Raw genomic sequence first — 22683 nt, forward strand, 5'->3', positions numbered from 1 at the left:
TATTCCCTCTTTCAGGAATGATTTTTCCTGTGCTTTTACTTTCTCCTCTCATTCTTCAAATTTCACCTTATATGTCACCTCCTTAGAGAGAGCTTGCCTGACTATCAGGTACTACTTCATCCCAGGCATTCACTATCATAACAAATATCATTCATTTCCTTCATAGGACTTCTGTTGCCCTATCTCAATAGAAGCCCCATAATAGGTAGGGATCATGTTTCCTTGTTCACTACTAGTGCTAGCCAATAAAACATGCTCAGAAAATACTTCTCTGACCTTCTGATTGTATATTAATGTACCTTTAGGGGGCCAATTGGAGTTTGACCATTTTCCTGTTGCACTGGAAGGTGGTCACTGAAAGAAAGCAACTCTGACTGAATGACAGCTCGCAAAGGAAGAGCTGCAGATCCAATGACTTCTGGCTGAGGAAAGTAGGAAAGAAAAAGCTTAGGTTAAAGAGGAGCCACAGGGGATTTTAACTGGTGGGTCAACCTATGATGACTTATAAAAAAACCCATGTTTTATGAAGTACAAAGATTTATTCCTTGACTGAGGCACCTCTACGTGGGATCCCATAATCTGTCATATTTTGGTCCCCCTTCTGGGTTTCCATATTTCTTCCTTCCTCTGGAAGATTGTAGAGGATTTCATATGCTATAAAGAGATTGGAAGGTTATCTTTTTCTGATTTTAAGAGTTCTTTTTTATTTTTTGGTGGTGCTAGGGATTGATGAACCCAAGGCCTTATGCATGCAAGGCAAGCACTCTACCAACTGAGCTGTATCCCCAGCCTTGATTTTAAGAATTCTTTACTCAGGGCTGGGGTTGTGGCTCAGCAGCACAGCACTTGCCTAGCATGTGCGAGGGCCTGAGTTCGATCCTTAGCACCACATAAAAATAAATAAATAAAATAAAGGTCTAAAAATTAAAACAAAATTCTTTACTCAAATGTCCAACTTTGCCATTAAAAATATAAAACAAAATTTAGATGATACAGCTTTTGCCATTAAAGCTAAGAAAATTATAAAACTTAGTGATTATCAAAGCTATGGAGAAACAAAAAGCTTCCATATGAATAAAACTGAGACTATAAACTGGCAACATACTTTTAGACAGCAAATTTGGTAGTTAATAAGGAAAAGCTTTGAAAATTCATATTCTTTGGCTCAGTAATTCCAGTTCTGGGAATTTATACTAAAGAAACAATAAAGATACATAAACAACTTATGCATTAAAATATAGGTTAAAAATTAGAAATAATTTAAGATACTCAACAGTCAAGAATTACTAAGCTAATTATAGCATATCCATATAATGGTATGATATGCAGACATGAAAATGACATTCACTAAAAGTTTATAATAATATGAACAACATTGCTATAATATTTGATAGAAGTAGGATATTAAATCATATGTGTATATATATAGATAGATAGATATAAAATCTTTGAAAGTATTTATAATTATGTGGAAAACATTAAGTACATTCTTTTGAAGAAAAATGAAACAAACAAGGTTAAATGAGAAAAAAAGCAGGATAAAAACTGCAAATGAAATTATATAACACTATTTATTTGAAAAAATAAGATACACATAAATGTTAATAGTTATTTCATGGTGATGGAACTACAGGCAATTTTGCTTTTTAAAAACATGTATAATTCTCTTAAAATTAGAAAAAAGCCATTAATTAGAGGAAAATGATTCAGTGTAAATATATCAAAACATTAATAGAGATTGTCTTAAGATTGCAGAAGCATGCATTTCCACCCTCCCTTCTTGTTTTGCTATCTTTTACAAAGAACTTGTATTATTTATATCCCCTGAAAAAAACAAACCAAAGAAAATAAGTTGCTTTCTTCATGCTATCCATATACAAGATGAGGTCAAAAGATTACACAGGCTACTCTTTCACTAAAAGAAGTAAACATGGCTCACATCATAGTTTATTGATTTATGTTAGCTGTAGTAGATTTATAAACTTGGAATTAGTTAGTCAACATTTACCCACAATTATATTATTATGGACATGAGCAAGATACCTTAGGTATTTTACCTGCAAACAGGAAGTAGAACTTCAAATTAAGGCTAAATAACCTATATCAATATAGTCACTTCCCTACAATAAGGGAACACAGTAAAAATGTTAAGAATTTAGAATCTAAAGACAAAAAACTTGGGTCTTGGCTGTCTTTTATGAGGGTGATCATAGACATGTCATTAACCAAATCTCAGTTTTTTTAATCCACAAAATGAAGGTAATAATACATCGAATGCACAGAGTTATTGTGGTGATTAAATTTGATAGTTTGTATGGAGCCTATAACCATAATATCTGGTCTATAACAAACAGCAGAGACTAGTAATAATAACAATAAATAATTATTATGATATTAAAAAGCATTAGTGTACCTTGTGCTTAGAGAAATTCCTAGCTTAAATTGGAAAATAATTTTAAGTATACTCTTATTCTCTGGTGTGAATGGTGAGGCAAAGGTCAAGATCACCATAATACCTTTTTCTGTGGCATTTTCTTTGCATAAATTTGGAAAGTGAGGTTAGAATTCCACCAGTGTTCTATCATGGGGCCACCAAACTGTATTGGAAACACAGATCGCTGCTGGAATTTCACCACTGTAAGAAGAAACACACAGAGGCACACCATTCAGCCGGAGCCATAATTAATCCATGCCTTGACACCACCCACCTCCCTTTCAAATCTAATTAAAAATCTCTTGCAGGAATCTAGTCAGTATGATTTCACAGAATGTATTAGGGTTTTGGAATTGAAAGAGCAGAGACAAAGAGAAAACCCTTTGTATAGAAACAGCAGAGAAGCATGCTGTTGTTCTGTTTTATTACATGAGCTCATGTACATGAGCACAGAATGTATAAGGAGATACCCATATACTTCACTATATTTAGGGTAATATGACGGTTTTTAAAAGACAAGTTGGTGAGTAGTATAATAAAAAAGGGGAGCTAGCTTAAAGTGAAACAATGAGAGATAAATAAAACAGAAGAACTGAATCTAAAATGATAATAATAAAAATGAGTTAATCTGCTGGATGATAGGACACTCCCACTGTCACTCAGACAAGGTATTAGGTACTGATGTTACTTAGTCATGTTAGGAGGAGTAGAGTCCATCTCTTGAATGGAAAGGAAGGGTTTTCTGCTAACAAGTTTAAATGGGATGAAGTGTTAGTGGTATTTTAGTTTGTATTTGTTGCTATGGGGCATTAACTGATTAAAAAAATCAGAATTTAAAACTAGAATAAAAGGACAGTGTTTAAGTTTTACTTCTATTACTTACTAGTTACCAACTCAGCAACAATTTATCACTTGTAAAATGATCTTCCTGTTCATTTATTTATAAGGTCCTTAAAATGAATACCCTCACAAATAGCCCAGTTATGGAGAATTTGCTACCAATGGCATTCATTCAAGTTGCTCATTTTGACATACTGATCTCTCTATCCATCTCTGGCCATCTTTGTTCTCTCTCTTTTTTTTGGGGGTGGGGGTATCTATTTTATTTCACTTTTCAGGTGGTTAAAATTGAACACATAACCATAGATAGCAACTTTTTAAAGGCAGTGTTTCCTAGCAGCAGCTGGATCTAGCCTGGCCAGCAGGAACCCTTGCATTTAGCCTTGTGTGTGTACTTCTCCTTGTATTCTTGGGCAGGATCTGGGTCTTACTATCTGGATCCACACAAAGAAAGTATGAACAAAAGTTCTGGGCCCACGAAGCCCTCATCCACTAGGAGATTAATTTCTCTGAGTGCTCTACCACAGGGAAGGGAACAAAGAGAACACCTATACTTCATTTGTGTGCTGGAAAGATCAACTGAGGTAATAAATGAAAAATCTTTAATGTATAATCAGAACTCTATCTCAACTTGGTCTTCTAAGATTTCTTCTTACTACCAAGGCATATTTTTATAGTATTACTCTATTTCTCATATAGTCTGTTTCCACCTGCAAACAGGAAGTAGAACCTCAAATTAAGGCTAATATAACCTATATCAATACAGTCACTTAAGGTTGTTGTTGTTATTATTATTATTTTACCACAAAGTAAGTTAAGGTGATAGTGGAAGAAGAAATTCAAATACATAAATTGCTGATAATGTCTCAGACAAGATTTTTTTTTAAGAATTGGAAGAGATCCTGAAAATATCTATAGTCCATTCTATATTATTGAAAGATGACAAAGTGATTTTGCCAAAGGTCACATAATTAGTGTGGTATAATCAGAAGTAGAATCCAGTCTTCCAAATCCTGGGTCAATGCTTATTGCATTTTCCCCAAATGATCGTTCTCAGAAGGACACAGGGAGAATTCAACCACTGTGGTCAGAAATTAAAATAATGCATGAGAGGCTAATTAGATTAAGAGAACATGACTTAGAATCAAAACGGTTTTAGGTTCTATTCGACCATACCAGCTATGTGTGTGGGTGGGTGGAGGTTGTTACTGTAATGACTAAGTGGTTAATGTATATAACACAACTGAGTAGAATTAGTGTTCAATAAATATTAGTTACTATATAGAGTTTATTATATAAACTCTACTATTTAGAGCTTAATGCTTTTACATTCATTATCTTCCTTGATTGTCCACTAATTCCTTGATTATAGGCAGTCTTGGCTTTGTTAGCTGAAATTTGTGCAAACCAGAGTGGTGTCCTTGCTTTTGCATGGTTCTATGGCAACTGAGAACTCAATTTCAACTGGCATGAATTTCAATGAACACTATAACAGCAAAATGAGAACTGATATATTTCAATTTTACAGACGGGGAAATCAAGGTTCAGAGATCAGAAATTCATAAAATGTTATATAAGTGGAATGAAGTAGAAGGAAAAGCCCTGAGAAAAGGTTTCAACATTTTTCTTTGCATATGGAGGTTTGATAAGAAACATTTTAGCAGGCTGGAGCTATAGCTCAGTTGTTAGACTACTTGCCTTGCATGCACAAGGCCCTGGGTTCAATCTCCAGCATCACAATAAATAAGTAAGTAAATAAATAAGTAAATAAATAAACAACAACAATAACAAAAATAGTTTAACCACAATAAAAATGCATACTTTTAGTCAAAAAATTATTTATACAGACTTGCATGCTCTGAACAAACCCCCAGGACAGCTTCTACTGCTGTTAATAAAAGCAAGCATACAGCCAGAAAGCAAGCAGAAGACAAATTTGAAATGCCCTAATTCTTCCTTAAAGTGATGGGGAGGGTGAAATAATGTGGCCTAGTAAAAGAGTATATTATATTACTTTAAGGCTAAATAAGTGTTTATTTTAAATATTCATATTAGATATACTTATGCCAAGTGAGAAATTATGCACATAAAATATTATTAAAATATTATTTTTAATAGAAAAAGGTTGAAATAACTTAAATACTGTTCAAATAACTTAAATACTGATCATATTTAGGGCTGTTTCAATTATGGCATAGCAGCAAAATGGGATAGTATGTAGTCATTAAAGGAATGATGAAGCTCTTTATGTCTCAAATGCAAAAATCCCTAAGCTATAATGTCAAAGGCAAGCTGCAGAATGGTGCACATGGTACTCTATCACTATCACTTACATAAAATGGGGGTAGGGATAGAAAGGAATCAACACATTTGCTGATATATGCAAAAAATAGCTCAGGAAGCGTATAAGAGCAACAATGTTGTTTGCCTATAGAAATGGAACCTAAAAACCACATGAATGGATTATCTAGCTCAAAAAGCAAATAAAGCAAAATAAAATTTTAAAAAATCTAGAGTTATTATAGGAAAGTTATTTGAATGTGGAGGACAGTTAGAACCACATCTTTTGTTTCTCAAACCACCTCCCAGAGAAGAAATTTAACACTAACAAACTGTTCGTGGATTAAACTGAAGAGCCAAGGCAAAGATATTCTCAAACTATGTTAAAATAAATGGTTTGTGGGCTAGGATGGTAGCTCAGTGGTAGAGCACCTGCCTAGCATGTGTGAAGCACTTGGTTCGATTCTTAGCATTGCATATAAATAAATAAAATAGAGGTCCATTGACAACTAAAAAATATTAAAAAAAAACAGTTTTAATTTTGGATTGCAGGAACATGTTTATTATACTATCCATGTTTATTTTTCTATACTAGACATATTTTAAGCAAAATAAAAAAGATAACAACAGAAGTACAAGCAACCAAGAAAAAAATAGAAAAATTGGATTATGTGAATATTAAAAACAATTCTGCAATATATTAAATTATACATGTCAAATGAGTGTATGGTTTGTGAGTTGTATCTTTATAAAACTGCTTTAAATAAGGAAAGAAAAATGTCAACAGTTGAAAAATATGAACTAAGCATCAGATGTTTTGAGTTTTAGTCTCAGCCATGTTACTGACCTGCTACGTTAAATTATGACAGTCAGTGTACCACTGAGCCAGTTTCTTCACTTACAAAATAAAGGAGTTAAAGAAGATTCACTTAAAAATTCCTTTTAGCGCTAAGATTCTATAGCATTACAAAAGTCAGGTAAGTAATTAGGGGTTCAAAAATTCTTCCAAAGTCAAAATATTTAAGGAGCTGAAAACCAGTCTATCTCTTACTTCCATCTGTAATTTTACTGGAGGCAAGTCGAACAACTTCAGTGATCAAAGCCGTCTTTTCCAATCCACTTTTGGAAAAACCCACAGGAAAGTGATATTCCACAAAGAAAGTGCTAAAAAAAGAAAAAAGGTGATTAAAAAAAAAACAAATAAGAAATCTATTTTCTATTTATGAATCTACACATCTTGGAAAGCCTATTTTCAGGACTTCTGATCACCAGAAGCTGTACCTCTTTTCTTCAAATCTTTCATTAGTCTGGTCATGTGGAATGAAAGGCTTGCTTCCACAGCACTTTCAATATGAAACATCTACTCTGGTTTCAAAGGCCCTATTATACACAGTGATTTTTTAATTTGTTCTTTTTTAGATATACATGACAGTAGGATATATACATGAAAAGTATAACTTATACATATTACACAAACATGAAGTAAAACTTATTCTAATGAGGATTCTAATCTTGCGGTTGTACATCATGTGGAGTTTCACTGGTCATGTATTCATATGTGAACATTGGGAGTTATGACCAATTCATTCAACTGTCTTTCCTATTTCCATTCCCCCTTTCCCTTCATTCCCCTTTATCTAATCCAATGAACTTCTATTCTCCCCTCCCTTTCTTATTGTATGTTAGCATCTGCATAAGATAGAGAATATTTGGCCTTTGGTTTTTGGGGATTGGTTTATTTCATTTATCATAATAATCTCCAGTTCCACCATTAACTGGCAAAAGTCATAAAGCTATTCTTTTCTATGGCTGAGTAATATTCTATTTTGTACATAAATGTTGCCCTTTTTTGCTAACTGTAAGATCTATAAGAACAGAGATTGCTTCTTAATTTTCTTTATTCCCAACTTACCTAGCATAGTTCTTGGGACCTAGCGGGGATTCAATACATTTGTATTGATTAAATAATGGAGATGAAAACACATTATAAATCATAAAGTGTTATACAGTTATCAGTCATATTTTCCAAAAATATCAAACTTATCTTCTCATGTTAGAGACATACCGTTTTTTAGCTATTGTTAGCTTAGGTGGTCTCCCAGTAAGGCTTTTTTTGCCAGGGGTCACCTGGGGACTATCTGGAGGAACTCCCATTGTTTCGATGAACATTCTGACTGAATGTATTCTTCCCAAAAGGGCCAGTCTATCCACACTTAAGGTCGTCACTTGGGTATTTTCTGGAGTTTCAGAGAGCATCTGCTGTTCAACCAAATTTCTACAAGGAAATCATATAGATGGGCATGCAAACAGTTAAAGAGACCCAACATGAAAACAAACTAGCTTGCACAGGCAACAGGTAGGGCAATAAGCAAATTAATTCATAAGTGGAAATGGCTTTATCCGAATTTTGGTTCTAATCTACAACGAAAGAAATCTCAAAAAATGTAAAAAATTCTTTTAATAGTTGATCTCCACATAAGTGTAAAAAATGATGTTATAGAATTAAGTTTCTTTTCTTTTCCAGAAAGGACAGAAAATTTATTCTAGCTACCCACTATCCTAATATAACTACTTTTGTCACTTTTGTGTATTCCTTCTCATTTGCTTTCCTTATTTTTCTACATAGGTGTGACCACAGTACATATACAATACAGTATTGTTTTCTCCCTTAACCATTTTAATTGTACCTATCTTTTCATGTTATTAAAATTTTAAGGAACACAATGTTTACTGAGTTACTGTAACAGTCATTCTGATAGTGCTGGGTAAACACAGGTCATCACTTGAGGAGATCTTATGGAAATAATCTTCCTTCGCTTTTGCCTGTAATCAAACATCCACAGAGAAGCTCACCCATTTTTCTTGCCTGGTGCCTTCTTCTTTAGCTTCTGATCACTTGACTCCAGGACTTTAGAAGATCTGCCAAGAGCTTTTGACTGGTTCATATTTTTAGAAGGGACAACATCATCATCTTCACTGAGGAAATCACTGATACTAGTATCGGATTTCTATGGGAAGAAAATCAGAGAGAGACACTAAAAAATGATTGTTGTAAGAACAGCAGTGACAAAACATTTCTCTAAAAGTAAGTGCGTGCTTCCTTGAAATACATAATTATGTTACTGACATTGAGAGTAGAGACGTAATCTTATTTCTCCTACTTATACAAAACTAAGCTTCAGTTTAGCTCAAAGTAAATAAATCAAAGTCAACTCTTCTTTTAAATTCTTAATAACATGGACCACTATCTATTGATTGGCTACTATGCATTTGGTTTTATGCTAAATGCTGAATGTATATTTCTAATATTCACTACATTCCTACGAGGTATCCTTATTCCAATTTCTACAATTGAGAAAAGTTAGTCAATTTGTTTATGATCTATAGCTATAAGCTGCAAAGCCAAATTTTGATCTCCCTGGGTTTCAAAGTCTGTATTTTTGCCATACTACTGATACAATGTCACCTAACTGGATACAAAGACTCCTTTTTATTTATTTATTTACAACTATCCATACTACAAATGACTCATTCTTCTTCTAATCTTGCTAAGATTAATATATTTACTATATTTCACAAATTTCCTTAAGAGGAGCTAAATCCCCTGTGATTTTTATTGGAGAAAGGATTCTACTGCAACCGATTTGATTGGCTTCTTATATCACAAAATGGAAAATAGAATGACATATGGTTATTTGGCTTCAAATTTTAAAGCATAAAGCTTGTTAATACAAATTTAGGAGAGCAAATCAAAGCCATTTTAAGCCTATCATCTTCAGTTTCCATTTTTCAGCTTCTTAGGGTGTATCATGTATTGACCTATAAGGGAACAGATTAATTCAAATAAGCATGCTAAGAATATTCTTCTAGAAAGAAAAACAACTTAAGTGGCAACTTTTATCTATTTAATTTTTAATCAATTAATTAATTAACTTATAGTCCTGGGGATTAAACACAGGGCCTTGTATATGGGCAGCAATGGCGCTGCCACTGAGCTACATCCCTGCCTGCTAAGTGGCAGGTTTTTAAAGATGGTCTTTGACAGGACAATCAAAATCTAGATAGGTCTATAGGCTGAAAGAAATTAGAGTAAATATAAACTAGACTTTCAAAAACTAAAACTTTCAGGAACCCAAGACACAAGGTAATAATGTTGAATTTCTATGTTATTTGATATAAGTATATCAAACACTGACCCTGGGGAAGGACATGAGTATTCTAACTCCAGGGTCTTCCCATTGCCTCATGGTCAACTGGTTTTCTCTTTCTTCCAGTTCACCAACATTTTCTTTTTTTAAAAATATTTTTTAGTGTTGATGGACCTTTATTTTATTTATTTATTTATATGTGGTGCTGAGAATTGAACCCAGTGCCTCACACATGTGAGGCAAGCACTCTACCACTGAGCCATAATCTCAGCCCCTCCACCAACATTTTCTAAAATTATTTTGTTAAAATAGCATAGGGAATTACTTAGTGAAATAAATGAATGTGTGAATAGTGCTAAGTATTCACTAAGTGAGTACTCACTATCTGTTAGGCCTTTGCTGTACTGGCAATACAAAGATAATAAAGATGTGTCCCTGTTTATGAGGCACCATATCAAACAATGTGGTAAAAGCTATATCAGCTGGGCACCGTGGCACATCCTGTAATCCCAGCAGCTTGGGAGGCTGATCATGAGTTTAAAGCTAGCCTCAGCAAAAGAAAGGCACTAAGCAACTCAGTGAGATCCTATCTCTAAATAAAAGATACAAAATAGGGCTAAGGATGTGGCTCAGTGGTCAAGTGCCCCTGAGTTCAATCCCCGGTACCCCAAAACCAAAACCAAAACAAACAAACAACAAATAAACAAACAAAAAAGAGCTATACCAGAAGTATATGTAAGATATTGTGGGCATTCAGGCAACAAATTTTGTTCAGGGGAGTCTAGAAGGTTTCTGCAAAGAGGTGATGAGCTGATTCTTAAAGAATGAAGTTTACCAGATGGGTAAGGCTATTTCAGCATTCACAGTAGAAGGTTTAATACGAACAAAAAATATGGAGATACAAGAAGAGCTAGAAAGTTTGAAGAATGGGATGAGATTCTAGCTAGAGTCTCAAATTGGTAAATGGAAAGTGGGAGATGAGGTTAGGGAGGTAAGTAAAGATGAGGTTAGGGTGGTAAGTCTCATACTGCTCAAGACTTATGAGACAGTATAGTCTAGCAGAAAAATAAAGTGTGGTCTAGCTTTGTGCCAGACAGACTAGGATAAGAATTCTTAATGACTAGTACTTAACCTCTCAAAGCTTATGATACGTAAAATAAAGAGAATACCATCTCATGGGCTAATAAAAGAATTAATTAAACAATAGATTTAAAACACTTGGTATAGTTCTCAATAAATGACAGATAATATGTAAAGACCTGGCACAGAAAATGGGTAATAAATAATAAATGTGTAAAAAATACCCTTTTCCTCTTTGGCTCATAGGTAACATAGCATCAATAATGATTGGTAGCAGAGGAGGTCATGAAATCTTAATTCATAATGCCTTTCAACTGCATCTCCTCCTTCCCATTTCCACTGCTGCCACTGCCACTCTCATTCTGGCTCTCTCTCACACCTCAATGGCTTCCTGTCTGCTGTTCATTTCTCCCTCAGTGTGCTCCCTCCACGGTTGCTATATTAAGACTCCTAAACCCTATTTGGCCATGTCATTTCTTCCTTGCCTGACATAAAAGGCTTTCACATTGGCTACAGTGTGCTAACCTGCCTTATCAATTTTTTTCTACACATATTCCTTTCTTTCTCTCTTTCTTCTTTATTTTTCCCCCAGGGTGTTGGGGGTCAAACTCAGGGCCTCATGTAAGCTAGGCAGATATTCTACTATGGATTTATGTTGCTCAACCCCTCTGTACGAATTCTCATCTAGTTAAGTTGGATCCCCTGAAATAAATAAGTATGTGTTTTCTTTTTTTTTTTTTAAATATTTATTTTTTAGTTCTCGGTGGACACGACATCTTTATTTTATTTTTATTTGGTGCTGAGGATTGAACCCAGCGCCCTGTGCATGCCAGGCGAGCGTGCTACAGCTTAAGCCATATCCCCAGCCCAAGTATGTGTTTTCTACTTAGGCCATTCTTTCAAGTCTCAGTTAAAATCCTTTAGGCCTGACAATGTTTTTTCCTGACAATCTAATGTAAAAGTTCTTCCTACCTCTTTTGAATCCTGGGAGCCCTCAGTGTCTTACAACTGAGTTAGTACCCCTTACCTTGTATTTCAGTTATCTTTTTCTGATCTTGAAAAAAGGAAAGTCAGGCTTCCTATGTTTAGATGTGGTTTGAGTGTGTGCCTTAAGGTTCAGGTATTGGAAGCTTGTACTTTCAGTATAGAAAATGGAGGTAGAATTGTTGGGAGGTAGAAACTTTTACATGAGGCCTCATGGGAGGTCCTTAGATTAGGGGCAAACCTACAGAAGATATTGTGGGACACCCGTCTCTCGGTTTTCTGTTTGGTGATGTGATCTTTTCTTCTCATACATGCTCCCTTCACTGCCATCTGCTATGAGATGATGTAGCCAAGAAGGGCCCTCACCAGAACCTGCACTGTGCTGTGTCTACTTTTAGTCTCTAAAACTATAAATTAAAAAAACCCCTTTCTTTATAAATTTAGCCTAATTCAGGTATTTTGTTGTAGTAACAAAAATTTACTAATATAAAGACTATGACAATAATCTTGACACATATGATTACTTATGGAACAGGACTAGACTTACCATGTATAGACTCCTGAAGATGCTACATCAGTGAATAGAATATACAATATGCTAGATGTAAGAAAGAGCTGTGAAAAAAACAAATCTGCCTGAAAAGAGAGTGACCTGTCTTATGGGCAAATAGAGGTATTTTTCAAGTAGAAGTATTTCTAGAATATTTTAAATAGATACCAGGTCAAGGGTGATCTGAGAGTATACCTATGTTTAGTTCTAACTCAGAAGTGCTCTAAGGAAGTCATATATTATTAAGACCACAGGCTTTGGATTCAGGCTAATTTGAAATCTAAATTTTGGCTCTAATATTTGTTATGTGTTCTTGTCAAAATACTCAATCTTTTTTTTTAACTTTTAAATTTTTTTTTAAGTTGTTGATAGTCCTTTATTTATTTTACGTGGTGCCTCACACATGTCAGGCAAGTGCGCTACCACTGAGCCTGAGCCCCACCCCAGCCCTAGCCCCAAATACTCAATCTTATTAGGCCTATCTCCTGATCTATAAAATGAAGATACTATTTTTCTCTTCATATTGTCATTATGATTAAATAAGGTAACATATGATTTAAAAGGTAAGGCTTTCTGTTTGGCACATGGTATCATGTCTGCAGCTACTAAAAATACTTGTTTTCTTCTATTCCTAAAGCTTTGGGTTCAATGACTTACAGGTGCTGTATAAAATAAGTTCTCCAGGAGACTCTGGTCATACTGAGGGTCGTTCAGCTCACTGCTGCAGTACACATCACTCCCAGGGGAAGGGGAATCTGGAGGGGAGCCTAACCCATTCCAGAAATGACCTTGGGATAATTCAGCACTGCAAAGCAAAGAAAAACAAAGCAGAAGGACTTTAACACAAGTTTCAGCTGCACTATTCTTTCTTTAGTAAGATTTGAAAGTTCTAAACATGGAAAAAGATAGGTTAAACTCACATGAAACAGAAGACTATTAGAAAATATTTTCCAATTATATTCCCCCCCACCCACCCCCGGGATGACAACTAGTATCCAAAATCCACTAATGACATTGATTGTGATCTCACTCAGCATTTCTTGGTCATCTATTATGTGTTAGGTCTTAGATGATATAGGGAGGGGTAAGCTAACACAATCTGTACTCTTGTGGAGTTTTTGGTCTAGTAGGGAAAAAAAAAAGGTAACTATAATTTATAAGTTAAGTGTTTATACCTTCTTCCATTAAGTAATTATGTGCATTTAGAATTCATTATGGCATGATTAGTTTTATGGGGATATAAAAATGAATAAAATTTTCTACTTGCAAGAAGTTGGTAAACTAATAGGAAAATAAGCACATAAATAACTATAAATTCAAAAATTTTAAGGAATAATTTCTCTGTTTTTTAAAATTCATACCATTCTGGTACTGTTTTAGAGAATTTTTACTTTCTATCTTTTCTTTCAGGTCCTTGTATAAATCTCATATTTTCCCTCAAAATGTAAGCTCCTTAAAGGCAAAGTATATGCTATTTGTATTTTGTTTTTCTCTTATACTAACTAGCACTTAATGAACATCTGTTAATGAACTTAATGACTTCTTAATGAACACCTGTTGTTAATAATAAAAGCAATAATATTTATTAAACACTATGTGCCTCGGGCCTGGGGTTATGGCTCAGAAGTAGAGTGCTTGCTTCCCGTGTGTGAGGCACTGGGTTTGATCCTTAGCACCACATAAAAATAAATAAAAACAAAATAAAGATATTGTGTCCATCTACAACTAAAACGTTAAAAAAATACTATGTGCAGGCATTGAGCTACACATTTTGCTATTTCTTCCTACTTTCTTCCCTTTCAAGCTAGCTGCTATACTTTTTAATTTCTCAAGAAAATAGTACATAATCACTGCCTTCAAATGAGATGATGCTTTTACATTACTTTGAATGAGCAGTTGCAGCAAATTCTCCCTTTCTTACCTTTCCCTAATCTACAGCAGGGTTTCTCAACCTTACTACTGACATACTGGGTCAGATAATTGCCATTGGGTTGTCCTGTGCATTTTGGGTCCCTGGCCTCTACTCACTAGATACCAGAAGTATTTCTCCCCAAATGCCTCTAGACATTCTCAAAAGTCATGTGGGGTTAGGGGTGTGGACAATCATCCCCAAGTTGTGGACCATTAACAAATTGCAATCTCTCTCTCAAAATGAACAACTTCTTGCTGGGTGAGGTGGCATACACCTGTAATTCCAGTGTCTTGGGAGGCTGAGGCAGGAGGATCACAAGTTCAAAACGAGCCTCAGCCTTAGCAAGGCCCTAAGTAACTCAGTGAAACCCTGTTTCTTAATAAAGAATTAAAAGGGCTGAGGATGTAGTTCAGTGGTTAAGTGCCCTGGGTTCAATCCCTGGAACAACAACAACAACAAAAAAGAACAACTTCCTAACTGCCAAAATCCAGTTAAGACTATCCCAATCTACAGGCTTCTCTGAAGCTTCTGAGCACTAATGCTTTGAGAAATTCTACTTCTTATACTCTACAATAAACTTTCTTACTTGTCACTTATGTTCTCTCTCTGTTCCAGCAGCTGCTTTCTGCCCCCACTTTGCACACCCCTAAAGTTACAGATCTCCACTGTTTATAGTATATAGTCCTCCACATTTTATTTCTTTTCTTACAGTGTAAGATTTCTTTGAACTTAACTCACTGTCTAGGACATATTGAAAGGATGGATTTTGCCTATGTTGCCTGGCCATAAGATAAGCTCACTTTTAGCACTATCTCTTCTTTGTCTTCCTCCCCTGCTTTTTTTGTTTTGTTTTGTTTTTGGTGGTGCTGGATTGAAACCAGGGCCTGCAGCATGCTAGCCAAGTGCTCTGACACTGAACTACACCCTCAGCCCTTCTTTTTCTTCTTACATATAATTTTTAATCAAATATATATACTTGTTTTGAAAGTTAAGAAGACAATAGGCTGATAATTAAAAACAGTAGTTGCCTAAATTCCTAAAGACAATTGCCTTCAACTCCCTGAGATGCTCCTGGTATTTATGAACATATTTCTAAGTGATACATATGCATTACTATTTTCAGGGTTAACATATCAGAACCAAGTGTAGGATAATTAACATACTTCCTTTCTTATACAATTTTACTTTCTCTCTTATACAACTCCTGGTTTTCCTTGGTATTAATAAGTGTCTTAATTTTCATTTGCAGAGTTTTATATGTACCTATTACTATTTTATTACTCAACTCCCCCCCTCCCCAGACTTGGCCAATATATATTTTATTCTTCCTTGTCCCCCAGGCCTCAGAAACGTCTCCTCTGAAGCTCTGTCCTGTACAGATTGCTTGCTCTGTAAATATGACATACATCCTAAACCTCTTTTTATCTCTCTTCTGTGTTGTGTTCCCTCCTTCTTGGACTCCATGTCTTCCTTTTCCTTCTTAAGCCCTCTCTTCGGTAGAAGATATCCTCCTAAGGTTTCCTGAAGAATACTGATAGGTAAACTTGAGATTCTCAATATATGAAGGTATTTTTTTTCTCTACTATCTCACTTGATTGATAGTTTGATTAGTAATGGAAGTTTATATTGCAAATAATTTTTTAATATTAGTTTTTAGTTGTAGTTGGACATAATATCTTTATTTTATTTATTTTTATGTGGTGCTGAGGATTGAACCCAGCACCTTGCATGTGCCAGGCAAGTACTCTACCGCTGAGCCCCAGCCCCAGCCCCAGCCCCACAAATAATTTTTAATTCAAAATTATGAAGACATTTCTCTACTATCTTCCAGGGAACTGTGGATAGTCCTGATGTCATTCCAATTCCAACATATAGGTGATTTTTTATTTTCTTTAATACTGTCTCTTTATACTCAGTATTTCAAAATTTCATGATTATACATCTTGATGTGGCTTTTTAAATTTATTGTGTTGGATTCTAGGTTGTTTTTCTCCTAAACAGCTTTATAATATATGATTCATATACCATATTATTCACCCACAAAGAAATTTTATAGCTAATAATTCACAAATATAAGCAGCCATCACTCCAGTCAATTTTAAACATTTTCATCACCTCAAAACAAAACTCCATAACCTTTACTTTCATTACCCTATCCACCATTACATTCAACCTTAAGGACACTGATAATAATTACACTATCTTTATAGATTTGCCTATTTGGGACATTTCAAATAAATGAAGTCATAAAATATATAATCACTTGGCACTGATTTTTTCAATTTTTGTGTTTTAAAGTTCATCCATGCTGACATATGTATCAACACCTTGTTTTTTTTTATTGCCAAATAATATTCCACTAATGGATATTTCATGTTTTAAAAGTCCATTTACCGGGTGGTAGACATCTGGCTTGTTTCCATTATTATGAATAATGCTGCTGGGTTCATTCATATACATGTTTTTGTTTGGATATATGCTTTCATTTTCCTTGGGTATATGCCTAGGAGTTGATCATATGGTAAGTCTATGTGTTACAGTTTGAGGAACTGATAAACAATTTTCCAAAGTACCATTTACTTTTACATTTGTACCTTTTACATTATCACAAGCAGTATACTAGGATTCTAGATTCTCTACATTCCCATCAATACTTATTATCCAGACTTTTTTAATCTAGTGGGTGTGAAGTGGTATCTCATTGTTTTGATTTGCATTTCCCTGACAAATAATGGTGTTGTGCATCTTTTCATGTATAAATTTACCACTTAAATATCTTGCTTGGAGAAATGTTCAATCAGATCCACTGTTCATATTTTAAAGAATTATTTGTCTCTTCAGTCATATGAATTCTTATAAATTCTGAGTTATATAAGTCCCTTATCAGATAAGATCTGCAATTTTTTCCTATTCTCTTTTGTCTTTCCTCTTTAATAGTATCAGTGGAAGCACAAAAATTTTTAATTTTGAGATGTCCAATTTGTTTATTGTATTGCTTGGCTTTTTTTAAAATTTAAGATTTATTTTATATTATACCAATTTATCTGCCAAATCACAGGACTTCTTTTTTGAAACTCAATATATCTTTTACAAAAATTTTAAATGCATCTTGCCAGTAGTAAATTTTTGAGCATACATCTCAATAAATGTCTTAATTAACTTATAAGTTACGCATGTAAATATGATATGCATATACCACCATACTAACATAGGATCACATTATAAAATACACACAAAAACAAAATTCTAGAATGAGATACACTCCTCATGATTCAGGGGCTGGGGCTGGAGATTGAACCCGGGGTTGCTTTACCACTGAGCCATACCCCTAGCTCTTTTTGTTTTATTTATTTATTATTAATTTATTATTATTATTAATAATTAATTAATTAATCTCAATTAGGTATACATGAAAGCAGAGTGTATTTTGATTCATTGTACACAATTACAGCACAACTTTTCATTTCTCGATTGTTTGTGCTTTTGGTGCCGTATCTAAGACGCTTATCCTAATCCAAGGTCATTAAGGTTTACCATCTATAAGTTTTATAATGTTAGTCCTTCCATTTAGCTGTTTGATTCATTTTGAGTTAATTTTTGTAGATGGTGAGGTAAAGATCCAACTTCACTTTATCTAGGCATCCCAGTATCATCCGTTGTGAAGACAATTCTTCTATCACTGAGTGATCTTAACAGCCTTATTGACTATCAGCTGACTAAAGATAGACACTTGGGTATTCTGAACTATCAATTCTATTTCACTGATTTATTTGTCTATCCTTATGCTAGTACTACACTGACTTGATTGCTATTGCTTAGGTAAGTTTTAAAATTGAGAAGTGTGACTCCCATTTCAAGAATGTTTTGGCTATTCTGGGTCCTTTACAATTTCACATGAATTTTAAAAGCAGCCTGTCAATTTTAACAAAGGAATCAACTGGAATTCTCACAGGGATTGTGCTGAGTCATGAACATGTAATGTTTTTCTATTTACTTAGACCTTTTGAAATTTCTTTCAACAGTGTTTTATAGTTTTTAGAGTTTATGTTTTACACTTATTTTATTGGATTTATTCCTAAGTATTTTATTCTTTTTGATGTCAGTATAAATGAAATTTTTTTCTAAATTTATTTTCAGATTGCTCATTGCAAGCATGTAAATATATAATAGATTTCTGCATATTGATCTTGAATCCTACAATCTTGCTGAACTTAGTTCTAATTTTTATTAGATTCTTAATCATTTTTATTGAATTCCTTATAATTTTCAATGTACTAGATCATTTCATCTTTACAGAGATTTTTCTTCATCCTTTCCTATTTAGGTTCCTTTTATTTATTTTTCCTAATTGAAACAGCTAGAAGCTATTACACAATGTTTAATAGAACTGCTGAGAGCAAATATCCTTGCTTTTTCCTAATCTTAGGAAGAACACATCCAGTCTTTTAACATTAAGCATAACGTTAACTCTGTATTTTCTGTAGATGCTGAGGATTTTCTCTTCTATCTAAGCTTATTGCGCATTTTGTCATGCAAGATCATTAGATTTTTGTTAAATGCTTCTCTCCATCTTTTGAGATGATCCTGTGGCTTCTGTTTTTTATTCTATTTATATTGCATATCACATAAATTGGTTTTCAGAAATTAAACTGACCTTACATTCTAAGTAAATTCCACTGGGTCATGGTATAAAATTTTAGTTACTTGGCTTGGTTTGAGAATATTTTGTGGGGAATTGTTGTCTCCATATACATACTGATCTGTAGTTTTCTTGTGATGCCTCTGTCTAGATTTGGTAACAGAATAATGTTGGCTTCATAAAATAGTTGGAAAGACTTCCCTACTATTCCAATTTTTAGAAGAATTTGTGAAATATTGGTATTAACTCTCTTTAACTGTTTGGTAGAATTCATCAATAAAAACTGGGCCTGGGCTTTTCTTTGTGGGTAGTTTTTTGAATTTCTAATTCAATCCCTACTTGTTACAGGTCTATTTCTTCTTGAGTCAGTTTTAGTAATCTGTGTCTTTCTAGCAATCTGTCCATTTTATCTAAATTATTTGTCTTTAAAAAGGTTTTAAGTGTTTTAATTAGTGAATTATAGTTATACATAATATTGGGATTCATTTTGACATAATCATGCATGCATGGAATATAATTTATTCCACTTCAATCTCCAGTACTTCCTCTTTCTCTCCTCTCCTTATTCCCATTGCCCATCTTCTATTCTACTGATCTTCCTTCTATTTATTTATAGTTATATTTTAAAAAATTAGCGCTTTAGGGGCTGGGATTGTGGCTCAGCCATAGAGCACTCACCTAGCAGGTGTAAGGCCCTGGGATTGATCCTCAGCACCACATAAAAATCAATCAATCAATCAATCAATAAATGTATTGTATCCAACTTCAACTAAAAAATAAATATTTTAAAATAAAAAAGCTAAAAAAAATTAGTACTTTATAGACATAGAGAAAGGTGAAATTCATCATGGTAAGTGAAATAAGTCAGATTCATAAAGTCAAGGTTTCAATGTTTTCTCTCAAATGTGAAAGCTAGACCAAAATAAGGGGGAAAAAGAAGGGGATCCCATAAAAATAGAAGGGAGATCAGTGAAGCAGAAGTAGAGGAAAGGATAGAGAGGGAGTGAGGAAGGAGGAGGGAAAGGAAAAGGAATGCATGGCGGAATGAAATTGACCAAATTATACTATGTAAATTATCTTTTATTGTCATCCAAATGTTCACAGGATTCATTCATTCATAATGTTTTATTTATATAAAATTGGTATTAATGTTCCGTTTAATTTTGAATTCTAGTGATTTGCATATCCTCTTTTTAAAAAAATATTTATTTTTTAGTTGTAGTTGGACACAATACCTCTATTTTACTTATTTATTTTTATGTGGTGCTGAGGATCAAACCCAGGCCTCATGTTCAAGGCAAGCGCTCTGCCACTAAACTACAGTCTCAGCCTCCTTTCTCTTGCTTATGTCCTACTCCTCCCTCAGAAGATACCTACTGATTGGCGCTATGGGAAGAGGGAGTCCTTGGCTACCCCAGTAAGAAGGGAAGTTTCTATGTGTCTGAGTTAGAAGAGATGGGATAGGGGGTCTTGGCTCAAGTATCACCACAGAAGCTGATATGCTCCAGTTCAGGAGAATTTTTTCATTTCCTCTTTTCTGAAACTCTAATTATTTGGTTGTTGAACTTCTTGAATATATCCTCAATTTTGTCTTTTCTTTCCTACTTTCCAACTCTGCCTTAAGGGGAAAATAGGATTTTCCCTCACTTACCTCTTCCATATGTTCTGTTAAATCTTGTTGTCTCTATGTTAGAGGCATTCCTTGAATGCCTATAAATTTTAGCTATCTGGTCATATTAAAGTCAGGTCCTCAAATGCTGACTGAAAGTCCTATTTCTAGCTTGAGAGTAGGAGGAAACTTGTTGACTGGTGGGTTTCATTATAAAATAATTAATTGGGCAGAGCCAGATCATTTTGGAGGGTAACCTCCATGGTTGGTATCTTTCTTCTTGAGCTGGAGTTTCCATGCATAAATCTCATCTCCTGTCTGGGAGGTAGTGACTGTCAGTATGCTAGGAATCAAGGAGCAAAGGGAGTTTGGGAATGGAGGGATATTCATCATTCTCATATGTAGAATTTAAACTTAATCTCCTTTCCCTCAGTATGGTGCTCACCCTCACCTTCAACTGCATTTGACATCCTTGAATCCTGAGATCTGATAGTACTACCTCTACAAAGAATAAACTCTAGTCTTTGACTGGGCAGGAAAATGTCAGTCTGTTGGCTCTGTCCCTCATAGAGGGACAGTTATTATAATAATAATAATATTCAATATTTATTGAGAGGTTACTCTATGCCAGCAGTATTCTAACAAGTTTATTGGAATTAAATCATTGAATTTGCTCACAAAATATCACTAAAGTAGATTATATTATGATATCTATTTAACGGATAAAAAACTACAGTAAAATGTGGTTATAACTTTGGATGATTTTAACACTAGTGAGTGACAGAACTCGGATAAAATATAGGCAGTCTGGCTCAAGGTACAGCTTTCTCTATTTTGCTGGGTCAGTTATCATTGTCCATCTGTTTTCTAACTTTTAAAATTTTATTGACATCTTTCATCTGTTGTCATTTCCCCTTTTGGTTCTTGTGATTTTTATGCCTTTTCTATTACTTTACCATCATTTTACTGAGGTTTTAAAAGGAGTGGGCACCAATTAATAGTCAATGAACTGAAAAGACACTTCTCAAAAGAAATACAAATGACCAACAAATACATGGAAAAAAAAATGTTCATTATCATTACCAATTAGGAAAATGCAAACCAAAACTATATTGAGATTTATTCTCACACCAGTCAGAATGATAATTATCAAGAATACAAATAACAGTAAAAGCTGAAGAGGATCTGAATAAAAAGGAACACTGTTACACTGTGAGATTGTAAATTAGGACAACCACTACAGAAATCACAGTGGAGTTGCTCAACAGATTAGGCATGGAACTGCCATATGACCCAGTTATATCACTCCTTGCTATTTGTCCTAAAGAATTAAAGTCATCATACTATAGTGATACATGCATACTCATGTGGCACAATTCACAATAGCCAAACCATGGAACTAGCCTAGGTGTCCATCAATAAATGAATGAATATACATACACAATGGAGTTTTAATCAGCCATAAAGAAAAATAAAATTATGTCATTTGCAGGAAAATGGATGAATCTAGAGACCATTATGTTAACTGAAATAAGCCAAATTCAGAAGGTCAAGGGTCATATGTTTTCTCTCATATGTGGAAACCAGAGAGGAAAAAGAAAAGAAGGGGCAAGGGATCTCATGAAAACACAGAGAGATCAAAAGAGGAAAGAAACCAGGGGATAGGAGATGGGGAGAGAGGCGGGGAAGTGCTAGGGAGTGTTATTGGCCAATAATTATACTGTAATATTGTGTGTACATACAAATACGTCACAACAAATTCCAGCATTATGTACAACTATAATGCATCAATAAAAATGTAAAAGAAAAAATATTTTATAAAGTAAAATTATAAAAAACTAAAATAAATAAATAAATAAGGAGTGGGCATGAAAGCATGTCCTTCATTCTTACTTTCATTCTCCTATTCTTTCCTTGGGTACCCAATCCTGCTACTCTCAAGATTTCAATTACTGCAGTGTAGATGACACTCAATTTTTATCTTTAGGCCAATCCTCTCTCCTAAGCTTCACTCTATATATTCAAGCACCTACTAAACACTGCACTTGAATGTTCTATAGACAACTTAAGTTTCACAGATTTACAAGCTTAAACTTGAATTTATTACCTTCAAATCCTTACCTTACATTGAGGATTTCAATTTCAATCATTATAATCCTTGGAGTTCCTAACCCAAAAACCTAGGGGTCATTTTTCAGTTTTTATTC

The 22683-nt window shown here is 34.2% G+C and overlaps 1 protein-coding gene across 1 annotated transcript in view; it reads right to left on the reverse strand.

The window, feature by feature from the left end:
- Positions 1-22683, reverse strand: part of C2cd3 (C2 domain containing 3 centriole elongation regulator) — a 143277-nt gene that overhangs the window by 88370 nt on the left and 32224 nt on the right. The window contains exons 8-13 of the mRNA XM_026379501.2: positions 12974-13121; positions 8408-8562; positions 7620-7829; positions 6606-6718; positions 2517-2635; positions 300-422 (exon numbers count right to left, since the gene is read on the reverse strand). Coding sequence (XP_026235286.2) covers positions 300-422; positions 2517-2635; positions 6606-6718; positions 7620-7829; positions 8408-8562; positions 12974-13121 — 868 coding nt within the window. The remainder of the gene's footprint in view (positions 1-299; positions 423-2516; positions 2636-6605; positions 6719-7619; positions 7830-8407; positions 8563-12973; positions 13122-22683) is intronic.

Source organism: Urocitellus parryii, chromosome 4 (genome assembly GCF_045843805.1).
Source record: "Urocitellus parryii isolate mUroPar1 chromosome 4, mUroPar1.hap1, whole genome shotgun sequence".
NCBI lineage: Eukaryota > Metazoa > Chordata > Mammalia > Rodentia > Sciuridae > Urocitellus > Urocitellus parryii.